The 21903-nt window shown below is 52.8% G+C and overlaps 1 protein-coding gene across 1 annotated transcript in view; it reads left to right on the top strand.

Annotated features, from left to right (window-relative positions):
* Window positions 1–1531: 1531 nt before the first annotated feature.
* CDH5 (cadherin 5) overlaps window positions 1532–21903 on the top strand; it is a 35293-nt gene continuing 14921 nt past the window's right edge. The window contains exons 1-5 of the mRNA XM_081217271.1: window positions 1532–1610; window positions 12394–12613; window positions 18919–19207; window positions 20146–20262; window positions 21153–21317. Coding sequence (XP_081073397.1) covers window positions 12413–12613; window positions 18919–19207; window positions 20146–20262; window positions 21153–21317 — 772 coding nt within the window. The 5' untranslated portion in view covers window positions 1532–1610; window positions 12394–12412. The remainder of the gene's footprint in view (window positions 1611–12393; window positions 12614–18918; window positions 19208–20145; window positions 20263–21152; window positions 21318–21903) is intronic.

The following is a 21903-nucleotide window of genomic DNA, read 5'->3' as shown; positions in this document are numbered from 1 at the left end:
CCAGCCAACACCCCTGGCTTCCCTCCTTCCTCCCTGGGCTCTCTCCTAAGGAATCTACAAATCTCAGAGGCCCGGGGCCTCCCTCCTTGTAAGCTCGTCCACTGCCATGGCCTCAGGTGCCAGCCATACGCTCAGGGCTTCCAAAACTCACCTCCAGGCTGACTGTCTCCAACTGTATCCACCCTTGTCTCCCGCTGTCTCCAACTGTATCCACTAAATCCACCCCCGTCCCCAGCTGTATCCAACTATCTACCTCTATCTCCAACTGCCAATCTGACATGGCCACTTGGGTGTCTAAAAGCCAACTCAAACTCAACATGCCTGGAACAGGGGAATCTTTATCTTCCCCTCCCCAAAAATACCCTCCCACTCCATTCCCCATCTCCACACCAGTGTCCACTGACTTAGTGCCCCTGGGCAAGGCTCTCTCCCTCTCAGGTCTCTGTTTGCCCAGCTGTATAAGAGAACCAGTTCGGGACTTCCCAGCCATTCATCCATCCATGGAAAAACAGGGGCAACTAGTCAAAGATTCCCACTACCTGCCCTGGGAGATTCCAAATCAGTTGGACTGGGGTGGGGCCCCGGTATCTGCGGTTTGTAAAACCTCCTCTTGTAACTCTCATGATTAACAGAATCTGAGTGCCTTCTGCCCGCAGCTTCTTGGTTCTAACGGTCCCTGGTCCTGCCTTCAGCTTCCCCATCTTCCATGCCCCTCTTGGACTCTTGTTTATCTCAACAGCCATGTTAGGCTGAGGTTATATTATCCCCATTTTACAGAAGAGGAAACTGAGGCTGGGGTGGAGGTACATGACTGGCCTATCAGGCACCTGGCTCCACCTGATATTCCTAAACCCAGACGGCACACCCCTAATCCCCAACACCCAGGCTGGCACCTTACAGCTGGAACCCAGGCCCACGCCCACCGGAAGTCAATCCAGTTCACAGACCCAGGAGCTGCGGCCTGTTCCCATCTCCTACCCACCCCACCGCAGAGGCTCCTGAGGCCTCCCCAGCCACTGCAAAGTCTGCCCCTCCCCCAGCATGTCATGGAGTCACCAGGGAAAATCTGGCTCTGGGCCCAGGGTGACCCAGGCTGGATTTCTGGCTGTGCTACGCCCCAGCTGAGTAGACAAGCACCTTAAACTTGCTGAGTTTCAGTGTCCTGAGCTATAAAGTGGGGGTGACGGCACCTGCCTTCGGGGTTACAAGGAAGATGAACGAAGCCCCTTGGCAGGTGTTGGGCTCAAAGCCCCAGAGCTGAGGCCTGGGGTTGGGGCCCGGGTTAAGCATCCCGGCCAAGTCCAGGGCTAGGCCTCCATGGGGACAGCCCAGCTGGGCCGAGGAGGCCGCCCACCACGGGGCCTGCCTCTCTGCAGCCAGCCCGGCCCTCACAAATGAACAATAACAGGAAACCATCCTTGGTGGGGGGGGTGCTGCACATGGGCCAGGGCCAGCTGGAAAACCTGAAGGGGCGGCGGCCAGGCCTCCCTCACCGCCGGGTGGGGCTCCCCTCCAGAGGCCGTTGGCCGAGCTCTGCACAGTTCCACGGCACGCTCAGCCCCGGCCGGACAGCCAGACGGAACGGACACACCTCTCAGCCCACAGGCAAGGTGAGTGAGGGTCCTTGACTTCCCCATATGTAGAATGGTCATCATCGGCTCCCAGGGAAGCACCACTCCTTGGGGTAGACTGGGTCTCCTGGCTCACAACAGAGCTGGGTAGGTGCGCCCAGGGGTGGTGCCGCGGACACGGAGGGATGTTCTCGGGGAAGGGGTAAGCTCGGCTCTCCCACAGGTAGACTCCCAGACTCAAGGGCCCACTGGCTTCCGTGGGTGCTGGGCTCAGATGCTCAGAGGACAGGATTCCGCCTGAGTCGCCCAGCATGCCAGGGGCAGAGGACTGGCACCCAAGTGGTGCCCCTTCCCCCACGAGAGAGGATTTACCACGGATGACATCATCCCCTCCCCTCAAAGGCTCTGTGCTGGGATTGGGAGAGGAGCCCTGGAAGGGGCGCTTGGAGCCTCACCCCTCCCTGTCAGCCACTGCCCCCACTTTCAGTACAGGCAAGCTGAGGCTTGACTCTGGGCACCTGAGGCCCTACCTGTGGAATCCCCTCCCCTCCTTCCCCAGACACCGTAGGGGCCGGTTACGAGCTACGGAAGCTGTAGTTTTTCTCCCCCCAAACCGAGGTACCCGTAGATTGGAGCCCAAGCAACCCAGCAGCCCTCATATTTTAGAGAAGTTCCCTCCAAAGACTTGAAGGCAGGCGGTCTAGGGTGAGAGCCGTCCTGGATACAAATCCCAGCTCTACCACTCACTTCCCGCCTGACTTTGGGAAAATTACTCAGTGTCTCCAAAACTCAGTTTGCTTGTCTGAACAATGGAGATGGCGATGCTTTTTGCAGTTCATCATGAGAGCTGGACATGATGTCTACAGAAGGCTCTGAAGCACTGGAGCTCATTACTTTATATTACCAGCAAGCCGATGAATTAGATACAGCCTTTCTCCATTTCTCAGTTGAGGCAACTGAGATTTGGAGCAAGAACTCGTACCCCAAAGCCCAGGCTCTTTCCAGAACCATGCAGCTTCTCATGTGCCAGGCTCCTCATCTGTAAACTGGAAAAAAGGGTCTTTTCGTGAGGCAATTAAAGGAAGCGATAGACACACTTGGTACCGGGATCGGATCGTAGGAGCTTTAAGAAATCACAGCTGAATTTACCTGCCACCCGGAGCTGACCATGGCTTGAGTGTCACAAAGGCTTTGACCCCCGAGGCCGCTCCGTCCCCAGCAGGCGAGAGATGCACCAGCTCATCCTCCAGCGAGCGCTCTGGGCAGCTACTCCACGCCAAGCGCTATGCTTGCTCCTCACCCCCACCCCATGGACATTTCTGCCATGGGTGGTGGGCAGACAGGATCCTGACAGGAGACAAAGGGCATTCCTGGGGAGGCAGGGAGCCTGGGCAGCTCATTGGACCTGGAGAGGCCAGTGCAGCCAGAAGGTTTTCAGAGCAGGGAGTGGCAGGAGGGCCAGTGATGCTGAAGGCCATGAGTAAGAACCAGGACCGGGAATTTTGGTTCACCTTCAGGTGACGGGGAACAGCGGGACCCTCCCATGTGGCCTGGGTCCAGCCATGTGTGGGTGCCAGCCTGGAGGGCAGCAGGTGATCAAGGGGCCCAGGAGCTTCTGCGCCGCCAGGCAGCCCTGCTAATTCTGGCTTCCAGTGGTGAGGGGGTAGGCGAGGGGCCCACTGGCCTTGCAGGGGTTAAGCTGCCCACCCTGCAGTCTAGACCTGAGCGATTGTGCTGCTGAACAAGGGCCGGACGTGGGAGCAGGAAGCTGGAGGGGCCACGCTTATTTTCTCCCATAGCTGGATGACTCACAGCTCTGCTGCTGCGTCGGGGATACACAGTGGACACACTGGCCACTAGCTCAGGGAGAAAAATCTTGAGCCCCTCGCCCATGGGATCCATCCCTCACTACTTCCATCACCTCTCTGCACCCCCTCGGCATCCTTGAAGCTACTAAACGAATTCCCATTTGACAGACAGGACCACAGAGTCTGAGAGAAGCTGAGCAGCCAGTCCAAGGTCACACAGTTACTATGAGGTGAAAGCAGGATATGAATGAGGCCAGCCCCTTCTGACCCCACTGCCCTGTCACACTCCATAGGGAAGCCTGGAGAGGGGAGAAGCCGGGGAGGAGTGAACCTGACAGTTCAAGCCACAGAAACAGGCACCAGGATGAGCCAGGAACCCAATGATCCTGGGGGAGGAATGTTCTAGGAGACAACTGCTGCCCTCAGTGGCTTGGCTTCTGGCTGGAGAGATACTGACAAGCCCATCGTAACCCAGATCCAAGCTGATGTTGGGTGGAGAAATCACGGAAGACTCCCTGGAGGAAGAGCAGGAGCCCCAGAGGATGCTGGGAGGTCTTGGGTCTGCTCTCTGAGCTTCAGTCTTCTAATTTCTCTAGGGCAAGGGATGGACCACATGGTCTCTAAACTCATTCAGGGACCTCCAGATTGTCTGCCACAGCATAATGATCAGATTCTGGCAGGTGCAGACACTGGAAGGAGGGGGAAGTAGCGCCCATGCGGCTGGACCAGGAAGGCAATGAATGAGATTTCCTTCTAGAGGAGAACAGACAGGAGCAGGAGGTGGGCCCAGGGCAGAACCAGGAAATGAGGTCAGGTGTGAGTCGGCCAGTCAAGCTCACAGCTGCCAGGCCAGGCTGAGTGGGTAGGTGAGGGTTGAGACACCCACACATTTACTAAGCACCTACTGTGTGCTGGGCTTTGTACCCATGATCTCATTCAATCCTCCATTAGAGATGAGGAAGCTAGAGCTCAGAGAGGGCAAGGAATGGGCCTAAGGCCACACAGCTTATGAGCAAACAGGCAAGTGTGTGGGACTTGTTGCCGCCAATGACTGCCTCAGAGCCCCAGGCAAAGTCAGAAAACCCAGAGGAGGCTGTAAAAGGCTCTCCCAAGGGTGGGTTTTCTCTCCTTCAAGCTTTGAGCTGCCGCATTAGGAGATAAGGGAATGACCCAGAGACCCCAGGACAAATTTGTTTCAAATCGCACACTAGGTCTGGTGAATTGGTTGTATCTAGCTCAAAGACTGTATCGAGGATTCAGGGGCTGAGTTCAAGTTCGGTGGGAACAAACACTGTAACTGATTAGTGATGTCTGCCATGAGTATGTAAATGGCAACCCATGATCTCTGTTTTGCCAGCCCTACCTTCAGAAGCCCCCTGCACACGGGTGTATGTTCATCAGGGGCCCATAAGAAGGATAATCTGACTGTCCTCAAAGGATCAAAATCCTAATGGTGGTGTGTCTGACAAAGTGATGGGCCATTAGAGACGCTGTATGGTGACAGGAGGAGCTTCTCTGAGTTATATCAACCACTGTATGTGCTCTGACCACCCAAGAGGTGTTGTAGGCAGATTTGTGCAGATTTGTTTTAAATCCTCTGAGCAAGGTGGGAAGGAGTGCAAGATCAGAGCTGGAGACCGAGGCAGGCTGACAGACAGCAGTAGGGACACAGACACCTCAAGGTCCTCCGGGCCTTGAGTTCACGCAGCTGGATGCCGGGATGAAGTGGATGCCTGGTCAGAGACACTCGCGCCCGCAGGCAGAGGCTGCGCTGGGGCGGGAGCCAATCAGAAGACCTTGTGGGGGGTACGGACTGGGGCTTGAAAAGAAGCAGAGCCTTCACCCAGGGGCCACAGCGAGGAAGGGCATTCGGGCAGAGGGAACAGCCTGTGCATTCCATAAACGTCCAGTTCTCCTCGAGGCTGGGTGGGGCAGGGAGGTGCGGGAGAGGAGAGCCAGAGGGGTGGGCAGGGACACTCCGTGCTGGGTCTTGAATGCTGGCTCAGGAGCTAGGCTTCATCCTGCAGGGTGTGGGGAGCCAGGGAGGAGCGGTCAGCAGGGGAGCAGCGTGGGCAGCTCTAAGGGGAGCCGAGGGAGGGAGGCTGTTGGCAGAACCCGAGGGGAGAGGATCGGGTCTGGGACCCGCAAGAGCAGGTCACAGGGCTGAACGGAGCCCCAAACCAGGATAAAGCCCCAAGGGGCCAGCTCATAGCTGCCCGGCCCCAAGGCTCCCGGGGACTCACCCTTCCTCCTCCCAGTGCGGTGATCCCTGAACAAGTTTGGGGGTCACTGGCTCCAACCTCGACCCCAGACTGAGGCTCGAGGTGTGGAGTGGGAGGGCGGTGGGAGAGCCGCCCAGGGCCACACAGGGGGCAGGGGCTCTAGCGCCCTCACCCCGACCCCTGCAGGTTCTGGGCCTCTCCTCCCACCTCCTGGCCCCTCATCCCTGACCCAGGGCCTCTGGGCTGCAGCCCAGAGCCTGCAGGAGGCTGGGCTGGGACTGAGCGTCCAGTCCACCCTCCGCGGCTTTGCCTGGGGCTGGGCTCTGCTCTCAGGTCTTGTCCTAGCTGCTGGCGGGCGTGCTGGGCGGGAGAGGGGCCAGCCCGGCAGAGAGGAGACTCTTCGGGGGACAGGGGTGTGTGCTTGTGTAGGCAGCACGTTTGTGTGTCCGTGTGGCCTGAGGATGTCATGTGTGTATCCCTGACCTGGAGTCTTCCTCTACCCCACCCCCAAGGGCCCTCCAGTCTGCTCAATAAACGCCCAGACTTAGCCCCTGAAACCTAAGGCTTGAACAGGGTCGGGGCAGAACCATCCCGGCCGGGGGCGTTTGCCAGGCTGCCCGCTGAGCAGCTCCCAGCTGGTCCAGGCTTCCGAGGGTCCATTTAACTACAAAAGGAGGAGCCCCAACCCACTGCCCTTCCATCTCCTTCTGGGTCGCCCGGCTCCTTCTTTTAAAGAGCACAGGGCTGAGCGGACCTCACAGCCCCTTTGAGGCCAAACGCCAGTGACAGAGGGGGGTCCACGAAGAGAAACAGACCAAAGGGAGCTTTGCCTACTGTCTCACAGCAGAGCAGAGAGAGGCAGGATTCACTGCTGGGCTGAGACCCCCCGAGAAATCAGGGCCCTCCCCTCTCTGCCCTCTCACACCTTCCTCTACGCCTCCATCAAAGCACCACAATTTGAAACTGTGTTTTTTATCAAGTGGTTAATGTCTCTACACAAGGGTGCAGCCTGTGTAGGCTCCCCACTTGTAGTTCAGTACCTAGCACACAGTAGGTGCTCAATAAATGTTTGTTGAATGACTGTATAACCTCCAGGCTCTAGAGAGGGCTTCAGAGAAGTGGTGACATGTGACCTAAGTCCAGGCAGAGGTGAGAGAACGGCAAGTGCAAAGGCCAGAAGCTGTGACCAGGCCTGGTGGGTATTACCATCCCACAGGCTGGGGCTCCTCTTCAAGGCTCACCAAGCAACACCTCCCCCTTTTTTTTTTTAATTTTTAAATTTATTTATTTTGGCTGCACTGCACAGCATGCGGGATCCTAGTTCCCCCAACCAGGGACTGAACCGGCGCCCCCTGCAGTGGAAGCGCGGAGTCCCAACCACTGGACAGCACCCTTGAGACCCAGACAGGGAACTGGAGAGGAGCGGAGGCACACAACCTCTCCAGCCCCCGCCAGCGTGGCTCAGCCTTCAGAGCCACCCTCAGTCCTCAGGCCCAACCCAGGCATCTAGGTTCTGAGCTCAGTGGTCCCACCCACTGTGGACACAGACCCAAACCCAGGAGTTCTCCAAGGCCTTGCCCTCTGAGCCGGCATGACTGAGCCCAGCCATCCCCCAGGTGCTCCGAGGTTCCTCCGCCCCTCCTCCTGGGCTCCATGCCCATGACCAGGGGCCCGGGCCACACACTCTGTCCTCTCATTTTGGGCCCCCTGGACCTTCCCAGACTGACCAAGGGCACAGAGGGCCCACCCTCATCCATCAGTCCATTGGGAGCTGCCCCCAAAAGCCTCTAACACAGCTCCAGGGACCGAGCATCATCACGGATCCTGGGTAACAGGGACACGGGCCAGCACCTGGCCTCTGGGTGCCCAGCAGGCACATCTGAGCTGCCAAGCGATTCCCCTCTCCCCCACGTCTGTTGTCAGGAAAGGCCCCGGGGCTACACAGCTGGGCATTTCTGAGCACAGAAATCAATTCCAAGATCCTCAGGCCCACTACACAACTGTGGTACCACAAACCCACCCAGCAGCGGCCTGATCTCTCCAAAAACTTGGTGAGAGCAACCAAGAGACGTGACTCCTTATAGGAAAGTAAAGGGCTAAAATAAACCTGACCCCAACTGTGCTCTGACCACACCTCCAGAGGTGTGGCCAAGGGAAATTCTGTTTCCAGCTGTGGGTCCAGCAAATCCTGCCGGCTGACTTCCTCTCCAACAGCAGGAGGAGGAATGATTTTTCGACAAAACCCTTCCTCTCGGCCCCCATTTATGAGGACAAATTTCTAACACAAAAGGCAAAAGACACAAATAAACATGGCTTTGCAGATGAAAAAGTCCCTCAGGACCCTCTGAGATTGGGTGTAGAAGGAGCCCAGGATTTAGAAAAAGATAAATCTGGGTGAGGGTTCCAGATCTACCACTTACGAGGTGTTTGTGTCTGAGCCTCAGTTTCTTCCTCTGTGAAATGGGGATGATAATTCCTACATCCTGAGGACAGTGTGAAAACTAAATGAGATTTCACCTATGAAAGCCAAACATGGAGAACAGCTGCTTATTATTACTATTATTACTACCATTATTATTATTATTACATGTTAATGTCACCGCAGAAAGAGAGAGAGAGTGGCATGATGGAAAGGCACTATTCGGGGTGAAAGGCAGCCTAAGTTCAAATCCTGGCTCAACGCGAGGATTCATACGTGCTTGGTTTTATTCTTAGCTACTTTTTTGGCCATGTTACAAATGTTTTTTTTAATTCAGGCCTGAAAACAACCCTGAGAGGTAGACACTAGTGTTCCCATTGTACAGATGATGAGACTGAGGCTCAGAGAGGTAAAAGAGTCTCGCACACGGTCACAGAGCAGCAAAGCAGCACAACTGACATTCTCTAAACCACAGAGCCTGCGATCACGACCGTCACCCAGCTCTGTGTGAACCCAAAGAGGAGAGAGCCATGTGTCAGATGTGGCTGGGCCTCGGGGAAAAGGGAAGATGTAGACAGGGCAGGTAGAAAGCCGTTCTCCGGGAAGGGAAGGAAGCTGTGATTTGAGCCTAGCCATGGGACCTGGGTGTCAGCCCTGGGACCAGCCCCAGGCAGTGCTGCAGTGGAAGATGCCCAGGGATGCATGAGATGCAAGGTGAGGACCAGGGACGGCTCCCCAGAGGAGGACATTTGGGCTCAACCCTGGATGACAAGTTCACGAGACAGAGAAAGAAGAAAGACCTATGGGGCTGTCCTGGGCCACTTCTCCTCCCTCGCTACCTGCCCTCCTTCATGTTCCAGCCTCACAGTTTGAGCACCAGCCATGTGAAGGGACCGTCTGCAAGCTGCTCCAGCCCCACTTTCTCCCGCACTCCAGGCCAGGTCTCCGGCAGCTGCCGGCCACGGCCACAGAGATGTTTCATAGCAACTCCAACCTGACACAGCTCACACAGACCTTTTGGTACCACTACCCGTCTTCCGAATCTCAGCAAAGCCCTGGCCCCGCCAACTGCTCAGGCCGAAGACTCGAGAGCCAGCCTAGATTCCTCTCCATCCCTCACCCCCTACATTCCATTCACAGCAAGTCCTGTTAACTCCACCTTGAAAACACATCCCATGGCCGCGCACCTCTACACCTGGTCTGGGCCACCATCAACTCTCGCCTGGATGACAGTGACCTCCCCTGCTGGTCTCCCCTCTCCCAGCCCGTCTCCTCACCTCAGCCAGGGATCTCTTCAAATCAGATCACATCACCTTCCCTCGTGCTTAGGAAAAAGCTCTCTCTAGGCTGCCCTGTACAACCCAACTGCATTAGTTTCCTCCAGCTGCTGTAACAAACCACCCCAAAGGTGGTTGGCTTGAAACAACACAAATTTATTTATTTATTATAGTTCTGGAGGTCTGAAGTCCAAAATGGGTTTCGGTGGGTGAGAATCAGGACTGTTTCCTTCTGGAGCCTCTAGGGGAGAATCTATTTCCGTGCCTTTTTTGACTTCCAGAGGCCGCCCCCATTCCTTGGCCTGGGGCCCCGCAGCACTCCAACCTCTGTTTCCATGATCACATCTCCTTTTTCCTGATTCTGACCCTCCTGCCTTCATCTTTTAAGGACCCTGTGATTGTACTGGGTCTATCCACATAGTCCAGGATAATCTCCCTATTTCAAGATCCTTAACTTAATCCTATCTGCTAAAAGTCCTTTGCCATGGAAGGTAATATTCACAGGTTCCAGGGATGAAGATGTGGACATCTTTGGGGGGCTATCATTCAGCCTACCACCCCAACCTGGTCACCTCTTCTGGAGCCCCCATTGTTCATCTGACCCAAGGGCCTTCTTCTTTTGGTTCTTCAAACAAACGAACCATTTTTCTACCTCAGGGACTTTGCACGTGCTGATCCTTCTGTCTGGAATTCCCTCCCTTCCCCTGCCATTCTTAGGGCTGACACTCCGATGTTGGCATGAGTATCATCTCTCTGAAAGGCCTCCCTTGGCCTTGAAGTCTCAGCCAGCTGCCCCCTCGCCCTCTGCTGTGTCCCCCAGTGTAATTCCCTGAGAGCCTCTGATCAGCAGCTGATGCTTTTCCTCATGTACTTATTTTCCTGGAATTCCCACGACAGCGTGCACTCCCCGAGGACAGGTCCTGTCTGTCCCGCTAACTGCTGCACCCCAAAGCCTAGCACACAGTAGATGCTCAATACGCATCCGCTCAGGGCGCGGCCTCATATCTTGTCCTGCCCAGGGGCCTGAGAACTTCTCTCTCCCCATTTCTCAGTTTCACTTCTATTTGTTTTACTTTTTCATTTTTTGAGTCACTTCTCACTTGAGGGAGGAAGAAGGGAGCAAGACAAGCAGTTCCTTTCGAGGCAAAGAAGGAAATGACCCACCGGGCCTGAGCCCAGCGAGGCTGGCCAGGGGTCACAGCTGCCGCCTCCCCTGAGTCAGGACCAGCTTCCTGGCAGAACTCTCTGCTCCCTGAACCTTTGTTCACTGCCTTCCTCCTGCCCAGAGCAGCTGCCCTTTTCACAGCCCACCTCAAAGGGCACCAGGTCTCCTCCAGTCTGACCACCTCATTGAGGACTGAGGGAACTGGGACCGGAAGCCTTCCCAGGCACATGGCACCTGCGTTCCGGGCCCTGCTGGAATGCTCTGTCCCAGCAAACCCTGCGAGCCCACTTCTGCCTGGGCCAGCAGCAGGGGGCCACAGGGATGCTGGATGCTAAGCTCAGCAGGCCCAGAGGCCAGTCTGCACACACACCCTGGGCCCTCACTGAGGACAGCCTGGCGCCAGTGTCTCAGAGGAAATGTTACTAGAGTTTAGAAACCTCCTGTGCTGTGCAGAATCCAGCTTCTCCCTGCAGCCAGGGCTGGGGACAGCCAGGGAGATGGCCTCCCATCCAGCACCCAGTGGGTCCTTGCCTCTCTCCAGGCAGGAGCCCTGATTCTGATTCCCACTCCCACCCACCAGCCTTCTTCCTCTGATCCATCCCAGGAGCCACAGGTCAGTGACACAGGGACCAGCAAGGGTAGACTGAGGGGGTCAAGGGCTGAGAGGACACAGTGACAGCCGAGGTCCCAGCCTCTACCCACCCTGGGGCAGTGAGACAAGCCCTCTTCCTTCTGGAATTCAGGATGAAGCCGGGCCATGATCTCTGGGTGACCCCAGATCCCCATCCAGGTTGATCCCACGTCCCAAGGGCTGCCTTCATGGGGGCAATCACATGGGGTCTTGGGCTTAAAAGGACCCCATGTTGGGTTTCATGTTCTTCTCTCTCTGTCCTGAAATTCTTAGTAACTTTTGAGAAAAGGACCCCATGTTTCCATTCTATACTATGCCCCACAAACTACGAAGCTGGTCCTGCGAGCCCGGCCTCTCTACCCACCACCCCATCCCACCCCTGTTCTCGTGACAGCTCCTAAGCTAATCACCAACTGTGAGCTCTGCGTCTGGTGAGGGCCTGGCCCTCTAGGTCACGACATTTGGGTTTCTTAAGAGCCTTCTAAAGACAACATCAAAGCAACACTGCCACAGGGGCTCTCGGACTAGCCGGGGGGCATGTTTGTTCAGAGGAGTCTTTAAATACCACCACACAGCAGCTGCTAGGTCAAGAGAGGGCAGTAGGAGGAAGCATGAACTTTGGGGCCAGGCCGACTTGGTTTGAGTTTGACTCTGAGGCTTCCCGTCTGGGTGATCTCAGAAACTTTACTAAACCTCTCTCTTCCTCCGCTCATCTATAAAGTGAGGGCTAAAATTATACCCACCTTGAGGCTTACTGGGAGGATTAAGGGCGATAACACGTATAAAGTGCTTGGAAGAGTGTCAGGCATTCAATCGTTACTGATATTTATTTTTTGGTACTTATTATACTTATTGATGACACTTATTGATAAATGTCAGTTGTTGAGGTCAGGCACCTGGGCTTTATTCTCAGCCCCACCATTTACTCCACCGTGAACTTAACTTCTCTGTGCCTCAGTTTCCCCGTTTGTCAAATCCAAGCTGGGTGTCCACCGCACAAGGCTTTGGGAGCTACCATCCACATCAGCGCTGCTCTCTCCTCCAGGAAACCTTCCCTACAGCTCTCCTCTAGCCTCCCGTCGCCCACGCTTGCTTGCCCAATAGCACATGTGACCCTTAAGTAGGAATTGTTTCTGTGTCTGGCTTCCCCTCCCAGACTAGGAGCTCCGTGGGGGCAGGAAGAGGGTGTGGTTCTGCTAGTCTGAGCAGAGAGTGAAGGATGAAGGGTTAAACAGTTCCGTGCTCCCTGGGAGATGCTCGCACCCCACATTCCCTGATGGTCTCTCTCCTCGTCCCTCAGAGCCGTCCCTCCCGGGAAGATGCAGATGTTCGTGATGCTGCTGGCTGCAGGGGGCACCTGCCTGGGCCTGCTGGCAGCAGCTGCAGCGGCCGTCAACCCTGGCCGACCCAACACCCCCAGCTCGCTGCCCGTTCACCGGCGCCAGAAGAGAGACTGGATCTGGAACCAGATGCACATCGATGAAGAGAAAAACGGCTCACTGCCCCACTATGTGGGCAAGGTAAGGCTCAGGCCCCAGAGTGGGAGAGGTGCGCCGTGGCGGTGGTGACGATAAAGACAGAGATAGGTGCTGTGGTGGTTGCAGGGATGGGGATGATCGTCGCGAGGGTGATGGTAATAGTGGGAGAGATGGTGGAGGTGGCCGATGTCATGGTGGTGGTGACTATGGTGATAGCCAAGGAGAAGGTGGTGGTGGTAACAGCAGTGGTGGTGGTGATGGGGGAGGGGCAGGCGGTGGTGGGGTGATGATGATGATGATCGTGGAGGTGGTGGTGGTGGTGGTGGTGGAAGTAATGGTGGGCACAATGGTTCATCTTTCTCCCAGACTTTGGTCTATAGAGTGAGTATCACTGGCAGGAGGGCCACCCCGTGCACAAGCTAAGGAGGGCAGCCTAGTGTGGAGGCTCCGGGCTCAGGGCAGGACCAGCCAAGGCTGCCACTAACTTTGCGCATCTGAGAGGTCTGGAAGACCTGAGCAGACTTCTACAGAATTGTGCTGGTGACAAAGCTCATCATCCAGGCCACAGTTTGCCATCTCTAGTGGAGGCCTTTGAACCTCCTCAAAAAGCCCTGTCTCTCAGGGTGTTTTGTCCTAGCATCTAGGGTGTTATGAGCTCCAGATTCTAGGACACCCATAACAAGGCACTTGACCCAAGCCTGCCCTCCAGGGCGGTGCCTACGACTCTAAACCCTCATTTCATCCCATTTAAAACGTGTCCATCCTCAGTCACCTTCCTAGAGCTTGGAGCTAATCTGAGGGACTAATGAACTATCTTCCTGTGTCAAAAGGTCGCTGAGGTCAAAACCATCCACTCTAATTGAAAGGAATGGCTCTAGTGGTGGAATTTCACACACAACGACAGGGAGATGGATTAGGTATTTCAAGAGTTTTCAGTAAGGAGAGAAATTCCTTTCCACTGCTTTAAAATCTCACCACGTCAGTTTCTTGGAAGCTAAGCAGGGTCAGCTAAAGAAAGATCAGTGTGCTGGTGAGAGGAATTATGGTCCCAAGTACAAGGCTGGGCTCTGGGACATGGTCAGGGGGCAAAGACAGACATGGTCCACACCCTCATGGAGCTTGTGGTCTAAAACAGGGGCTGGCCACATGTACATCAGTGAAGTTAGCACACTCCCTCACACCATACACAAAAACAAACTCAAAATGGTTTAAAGACTTATATTATAAGACATGATACCATAAAACTCCTAGAAGAGAACATAGGCAAAACATTCTCTGACATTAATCACAGCAATGTTTTCTTAGGTCAGTCTCCCAAGGCAAAAGAAATAAAAGCAAAAAGAAACAAACGGGACCTAATCAAACTTATAAGCTTTTGCACAGCAAAGGAAACCATAAACCAAATAAAAAGACAACCTATAGACTGGGAGAAAATATCTGCAAATGATGCGACTGACAAGGGCTTAATTTCCAAAATATATAAACAGCTCATACAGCTCAGTATCAAAAAAACAAACAACCCAATCAAAAATGGGCAGAAGACCTAAACAGACATTTCTCCAAAGAAGCCATACAGATGGCTAACAAGCACATGAAAAGATGCTCCACATCGTTAATTATTAGAGAAATGCAAATCAAAACCACAATGAGGTACCACCTCACAGCAGTCAGAATGACTGTCATCAAAAAGTCTACCAATAATAAATGCTGGAGAGGGAGTGGAAAAAAGGGAACCCTTCTACACTGTTGGTGGGGATGTAAATTTGTGCAGCCACTATGGAAAACAGTATGGAGGTTCCTTAAAAAACTAAAAATAGAGTTACAATATGAGCCAGCAATCCCACTCCTGGGCATATATCCAGAAAATATGAAAATTCTAATTCAAAAAGGTACATGAACCACAATGTTCACAGCAGCACTATTTACAATAGCCAAGACGTGGAAGCAACCTAAGTGTCCATCAACAGATGGATGCATAAAGAAGATGTGGTACCTATAAATAATGGAATATTACTCAGCCATAAAAAAGAATGAAATCTTGCCATTTAGAGCAACATGGATGGACATAGAGGTTATCATACTAAGTGAAGTAAGTCAGACAGAGAAAGACAAATATCATATGATACCTCTTATATGTCAAATCTAAAAACATGATACAAATGAACTTATTTACAAAACAGAAACAGACTCACAGACATAGAAAACAAACTTATGATTATCAAAGGGGAAAGTGGGGGAGGGATAAATTAGGAGTTTGGGATTAATGTATATATACTACTATATATAAAACAGATCATCAACAAGGACCTACTGCATAGCACAGGGATCTATAATCCATAGGTTGTAATAACCTATAATGGAAAAGATGTATACACACACACACATATATCACTTTGCTGTACACAAGAAACTAACACAATACTGTAAATCAACTATACTTCAATTAAATAAATAAATACATAAATAGGGGCTGGTAGAACTGCCCCACCATGTGGTTTTGTAAATAAAGTTTCATTGGAACAGAGCCATGCCGTGCACTTAACAAATGGTCATGGTTGCTTTCATGCTACAATGGCAGATTTGAGTAATTGTCCCAAAGACCATATGACCCACAAAGTCGAAAATTTTTACTATCTGGCCCTTTAAAGAAATAGTTTGCCCACCCTGGTCTAGAAGGGCAGCATGTATCAGACAAAGAACCCCACACATGCTGGAGATGGGGGAGCCCTATGGTCATAGAGAAACAGGCCAGAAAGGACCCCTAGATGGGGAAGGGTCAAGTCTGGGCTCAGCACCAGAAATGTCATGGCAGCTGGCGGTGGAGCCAGCTGGGGAATCTACACTCACAGCCCTGCCCACGGCCCTCTCCACTGCTCACTGTGCCCAGGCCTCCTCTGGCCACCAAGAATGGCTGGGAAATTCAGATCCTTCAGTCTGGCCACTCAGAGGGGAAGGCGCTTGCCCAGGGTCACACAGTGAAACCAGGATAGAGCCCTAGGAAAGCACAGGGTTCCTGACTCCCAACACCGATGTGAACTCTGTGCCCTAGAGGAAAATGCCATCAGCCTATCTACTCCTTCCCAAGGGGATGAGTGTGCCGTGAATCAACCTCCAAAGAGAATGGCTGCCCCCCAACGAATATCCATGGGCTGAGTCAGGGACAGTCGGCAGCAAGCAGGGCCACCGTCATGCCGCCCAGCCCGGACACGGCAGACTTTGGACGGCTCACCCGAAGTCCTCTGCGCAGCAGGAAGAGCGTCAGGCCTGCCGTCACCTGCCAACAGTGTGCACTTGGCACCTGGCGTGGGGACAGAGGGTCCCGTGCAGTCCCCACCCTGGGAAGAAGCAATGGTGTCTGGGAGAGGCAAGGACAGGGCTCCAAGGATCACCTTCTGGCTCCAAAGACGTCATCGGAGGGAAGGAAGTCCCTGTTTACCAAGATCAGAGCCAGGAGCCTTTGTTTACAGAGCTGTTTGCTGGACAATGGGAGCTGAGTGGCCTTCTGAATCCACAAACATGGGTCAGCATAGCTTTTGGCATTAAGATGTTATATCCAAATATAGGGATAATTTTTAAAAGGGGAGGCCCCCCCAAACCTATAACCTCAGTCTGTCTAATCGTGAGGAAAACATCAGACAAATTCCAATAGGCGGCATCCTACAAAACACCCAACCAGCACTCCTCAAAAGTCTCACGGTCATCAAAAACAAGCAGAGTCAGGCTTCCCTGGTGGCGCAGTGGTTGGGAATTCGCCTGCCAATGCAGGGGATGCGGGTTCATGCCCCAGTCTGGGAAGATCCCACATGCTGCTGAGCCTGCGCATCTGAAGCCTGTGCTGCGCAACAAGAGAGGCCACGATAGTGAGAGGCCCGCGCATCGCGATGAAGAGTAGCCCCCACTTGCCACAACTAGAGAAAACCCTCGCACAGAAACAAAGACCCAACACAGCAAAAATAAATAAATTAATAAACTCCTACCCCCAACATCTTCTTAAAAAAGTATATATATATGTATATTTGTATATATATACATATATATATAACTGAATCACTTTGCTGTACACTTGAAACTAACACAACATTGTAAATAAAGTAAATTAAAAAAAAAAAAAAAAAAAACCATGGAGAATCTGAGAAACTGTCCCAGCCAAGAGTAACTTAAAGAAACATGACAACTAGATGTAATGTGGTATCCTGGGTGGTATCCTCAAACAGAAAAAGGACATTAGGTAAAAACTAAGGAAATCTGCACAAAATATGAACTTTAGTTAATAATAATATATCAATATTGGTGCATTAATTACAACAAATGTACCACACTAATGTAAGATGTTAATAACAGGGCAATTGGGCACAGGATGTATGGGAACTCTCTGTATCATCACCTCAAGTTTTCTATAAATCTAGAACTGTTCTAAAATATAAAGTCTATTTAAGAAACGTTGGAGGGAAGGAAAACAGAAACTCATATCCAAATGAAGTCTTTTTAACACTATTTATTTGATGATACTGAGAAATGTTTATCAAAGCTGTTTAGGTGTGAGTCAAATGCAATCTCAGGCAGAATTCCAGTAACAGATCAAAGCGGACTCACGCCCCCTTGCTAGCCCTGCCCACATGGATCCTAATGCACCCTCCGGAACCAGGTTTGGAATGACCATCCTATCCTAACCCTGAGTAACTCATACAGGGCCCCAGACTGTCCCTCCTTCTTGACCCCCACTGTCCTCCCGCCCAAGTCACAGGTTCCAGAGCTGGTGCATCACTTCCTGCCTCCTGCCCATCTGTTCATCACATGTCCCGGCCACTGGGCTTCGGGACCTCCCCACGAACCATCTGCCCCTGCACACCCGCAGCCCTGCTCCAGGATGCTTCTTCACTACCTCCAGCTACAGCCCCACCTCTCTCCTCCCCGCCCACCAAGGGGGAGGAGCCTCACTCCCTGTCCCCACTTCCTCACCTCCCAGACTCTTCTCTAAAGCCCTGTCATCTGGCTGCTCAATCCACCACCCCCTAACGCTGCTCTCACCAAGGGCTCTGATGACTGCACCGCTGCTAAGCCTAGGGAGCTTTCCAGACCTCGTGGGATTTGACCACACCCATCTTAATGCTCCCTCTTCTGTCTTGAGACCCCACTCTCTCTCGGGTTCTCCTCCAGCCTTTCTGATGCAACACCTTCACTCAAGGCTCTTGTTCCAACTGACCCTTAAATGCCGCCCTCCCTCAAAATCTCAGCCTCTGCTGCTTCAAACCAGGCCCTGAGAGAAAGAATGGGGTCTGGACTATCTTTACGCTCCCAGGCTGGCACCTTGTAGGCATCTGATTTTTTTCTTTTACTGAATTGAACTCTATTTTTTGAACATCCTAACCACCTATGGGAGGACCATTCGACATGTATGAAGTATGATTAGCTTATGTTCCTAATAGCCTCTGTTTCCAAGATTCCATAAATGAAATGTTCAGCAATTCTAAACTTCTAATATCCTTTAATGTAGGCATCTAGTGTGAATAACAGCTAGCATTTATTGAGAGCCTGTGCAAATTGCTTTACACACATTATTTTCCAAGTCTTATTCCTAAGGATACTAATAGTATGTGTAACAAAGAAAAAGGATTCAGTGGTCTAACAAGTACAGGAAATCCTGAGTTAAACAAAGCTCAGTGGAGTTCTTTTCTGCAGGACTATATGTTGTAAATCTCCAAAAAGAGAACATTTTATGTACCATTCCAAAACTAAATGACTGAGACTAGTGATGTGCTGATAAATAGCTGACAACTGGCTTTTGAGGGGAAAAGATCCTGTTTGTAGCATTTGCCAATTTCCTTGGTGTAAATACTTTCACCATGTCTGTTGCAAGCTACCAACTTGATGCCCCTGAAGGCAGAGATGGGAACAGATGTGCGTTAACACAGCATTATCCAGTATTTCCATCATTCAATACGATCAACATAAAAACTCAAGAACAGGGGTGGGATACGGAGGGAGGGAGGGAGACGCAAGAGGGAGGAGATATAGGGATATATGTTTATGTATAGCTGATTCACTTTGTTATAAAGCAGAAACTAATACATCACTGTAAAGCAATTATACTCCAATAAGGATGTAAAAAATAAAAAAGTTTTTTAAAAAACTCAAGAGAACATAGTAAAATGTAGTAAAATTACAGTATTAGGAAGCAATAGATTTATAGTACATTACCTTTGTTTTTAATATGATTCATTTAATTGTAAGTTTATATAATTGATTTTTTAAATAATGCCATACCCTGGCACACTCACACGGGCACACACTCACACGCACACAGCCACCACTGCTATTTCCAGTTCACGGCACCTCTCCTTTCCTAGATTAAATCAAGCGTGAACCGCAAGAACACCAAGTACCAGCTCAAAGGAGAGTCTGCCGGCAAGGTCTTCCAGGTTGATGAGAGCACAGGGGACGTGTATGCCTTTGAGAGGCTGGACAGGGAGAAGATCTCTGAGTACCACCTCATCGCCCTCGTGGTGGACAAGGACACTGAGAAGAACCTGGAGTCTCCTTCCAGCTTCACCATCAAAGTTCACGATATCAATGACAACTGGCCTGTGTTCACGCACCGGGTGTTCAATGCCTCCGTGCCCGAGATGTCAGGGATAGGTACGTACCCGGTCTGTCTGTCTCCCTCTCCCCTCACTCATCCCTGGCATGGAGGCACCTCTCCCATCGGCAGCTTCACTGCCTGGGGCAGGATTCAGTGAGTTCCGGGCAGCTATGGGGATGCCCATATTGCCACTTTATATGACTCGAAAGGAACTCTGGTCCCTAAAGACTAAGCTCTGACCTGGCTCCAGACGGAGTCCTGATTGTCACACACACACACGTCCTGTTACTCTTTGGAGCCAACGCCACCCACTGCTCTGACTCTTAGGGCTGGCATGCCAAGAGCGTAGCCTTTGCACATGAAGGAGGCCAACTCTTCCACCAAGACAAGGAGTCACCTTTAGGGTCCATACAGGAGCGGAGGGGGGCGGGAGAGGGACACACCTCATCCCAAGGTGTGTCAGCAGCCTGAACCCCAGGCCTCCAGAGGAGACTATTCCTTCCTCAATTCTACCCCCAGCCTCCAGGGGATGCCAGAAAAGGGCTCCCTTCCCCAGCCCTTAGTCCAGGCTCTCTTGCCAGGACTCAGGACCAGACCTTCCTGTTAAGTATGGGGAGCCTGGAGTTCAAGGGGACAGAGATGTGAACCCAGCCCTTTGGGGGCCCTTCCTATTCTCTTGTTCTCATGCTTCCAGAAAGAAGAAGCAGCCCTTACTGTTTCTCCCCATGACCTCAGCCACTCACCTCTTCCTTCATTTCCCCCATAAATGAAAACCACCTGTTCTCTTTGCCTTCATGTTTGACAGAGCTGGGCCTCCACCACTGCCAGCACTTTGCCCCCAGGCAGGCTCCTCAGAAAACAAAGCAGTCTTTTCTCCCTCAGGACCTGGGGGAGGGGGGTTCAGGGAACAGCCTGAGCCCCACCTGCCCTCATCTGGGAATGGGGTGAGGGGCTGGCCATCACAAAGCAGCAACCCTGGATTCTCTCCCCACAGGGACCTCGGTCATCCAGGTGACAGCGATGGATGCAGATGACCCCACTGTGGCAGACCACGCCTCTGTCATGTACCAACTCCTGAAGGGAGAAGAACATTTCAGCATCCGTGGTTCTGGTCTGTGTGACTAACCCCCCTGGGCGGCACTGGCTTGGAGGGGGTGGAGGTGCAGGCACCGAGGGAAGCCCAGTCTGTCAGGTGTCGCTGACCACTGACCTACACCACCCTTTGGAGGCAGTCGGTACCCTACGTCAAGACAAGGTGGCTAGTGAGGGCAGAAGGAGGCAGACAGGTGCCCAAGACGTGAACTCAAGTCCAGGGGACAAAGTCAGGACCCAAGCATTGACACGAGAGGTGGAAGAGAATGCTGGTTAGCAGCTCTAGCTATGGAATCAAACGGATCTGGTTTCCGAGCCCAGTTCTGCTCCTCACTGCTTCTGAAGACCTTGGGCAAGTCAACTGACCTCTGTGAGTGCTAGGGCCCTAATCTCAAAAATGGGGAAGCTTATATCACCTTGTATGGTAGCTGTGAAGTCTGAATTAGGTAACGTATAATGAGCACGTGGCCCATCGTCATTATCCACTCCACGTGACCCGGAAAACGGTAAGGACTGAGGCTTGGGAGCAAGACAGAAGTCCAGGTGGTCAGGCCTGAGGCAAGCCCTCTTTCAGAGTGATGGCAAATACACAGCACAACCTATGCTGCACCAAGGCAGCCATCACTAACCCGTCACAGCACTCTTCCCACTCTGAACCTAGACGTGGCCTCAGGTTCTTGCTCAACCCAGTGCTCCAGGTGTCTGGGACCAATATTGGACCAAAGCATTTGGCCTAGCAGTGCGGGGCATGGAGGTGGAAGGTGGTTCACCCCTGGCTCTCAGTCCTGGCTGCACAGTGAAATCACCTGGGGAGCTCTGAAGCCAGGTGCCCTATGGGTAGCAGCCGGGCACCACTATTTTTTAAAAGCTCCCCAAGTAACACGGCTCCTGATGTGACACTTTTTGCAGGACTAATTGTCACAGCGAACAAAAACCTGGACCGAGAGAAGCAGGCCAAGTACGAGATCGTGGTGGAAGCACGAGATGCCCAGGGCCTCCGGGGGGAATCGGGCACGGCCACCGTGCTGATCTCTCTGCAAGATGTCAATGACAACTTCCCCATCTTCACACAGTGTGAGCCCCTCCCCTAGGGCCCTGGGCAGGGCGAGGGTTGGGATACTCCAGACTCGGTGACCTGGGAGCTCTCAGAGAGGATCCTGGCACCCGTCTACCTCTCCCTCCAAGCCAGGGCGGGCCTACGTCAGGGATGTCTTTCTGGTGCTCCCCATCTCTGAACACGTTCCCAAGGCTGTCCAACTGCCCAGCAGGAAGTCACACTCCCTGCTGTGTGCCACCGTGTGCCCAGAGTCCCACTTCCAGATAGGAACACTTTCACCCAGATCCCATGAGCTCAGGAAAACCCAGACCCCAGCTAGAAAATCCCCATGAGCTGGGGAGCAGGGGTTCAGCAAAGCTCCAGAGCCAGAGCCAGGGCTGGGCTCTGACCCACCCACAGACTGATTCTCCCCTGAGAAAAATGTCTGACAAGAGATTTTTTTTTTTTTTTTTTTTTTTTTTTTTGCAGTACGCAGGCCTCTCACTGTTGTGGCCTCTCCCGTCGCGGAGCACAGGCTCCGGACGCGCAGGCTCAGCGGCCATGGCTCACGGGCCCAGCCGCTCCACGGCACGTGGGATCTTCCCGGACCGGGGCACAAACCCG

This window comes from Mesoplodon bidens, assembly GCF_964165515.1.
Source record: "Mesoplodon bidens genome assembly, chromosome: 18".
Lineage (NCBI taxonomy): Eukaryota > Metazoa > Chordata > Mammalia > Artiodactyla > Ziphiidae > Mesoplodon > Mesoplodon bidens.
The sequence above is the reverse complement of the archived record's forward strand: the minus strand, read 5'-3'. Positions and strand labels throughout refer to the sequence as shown.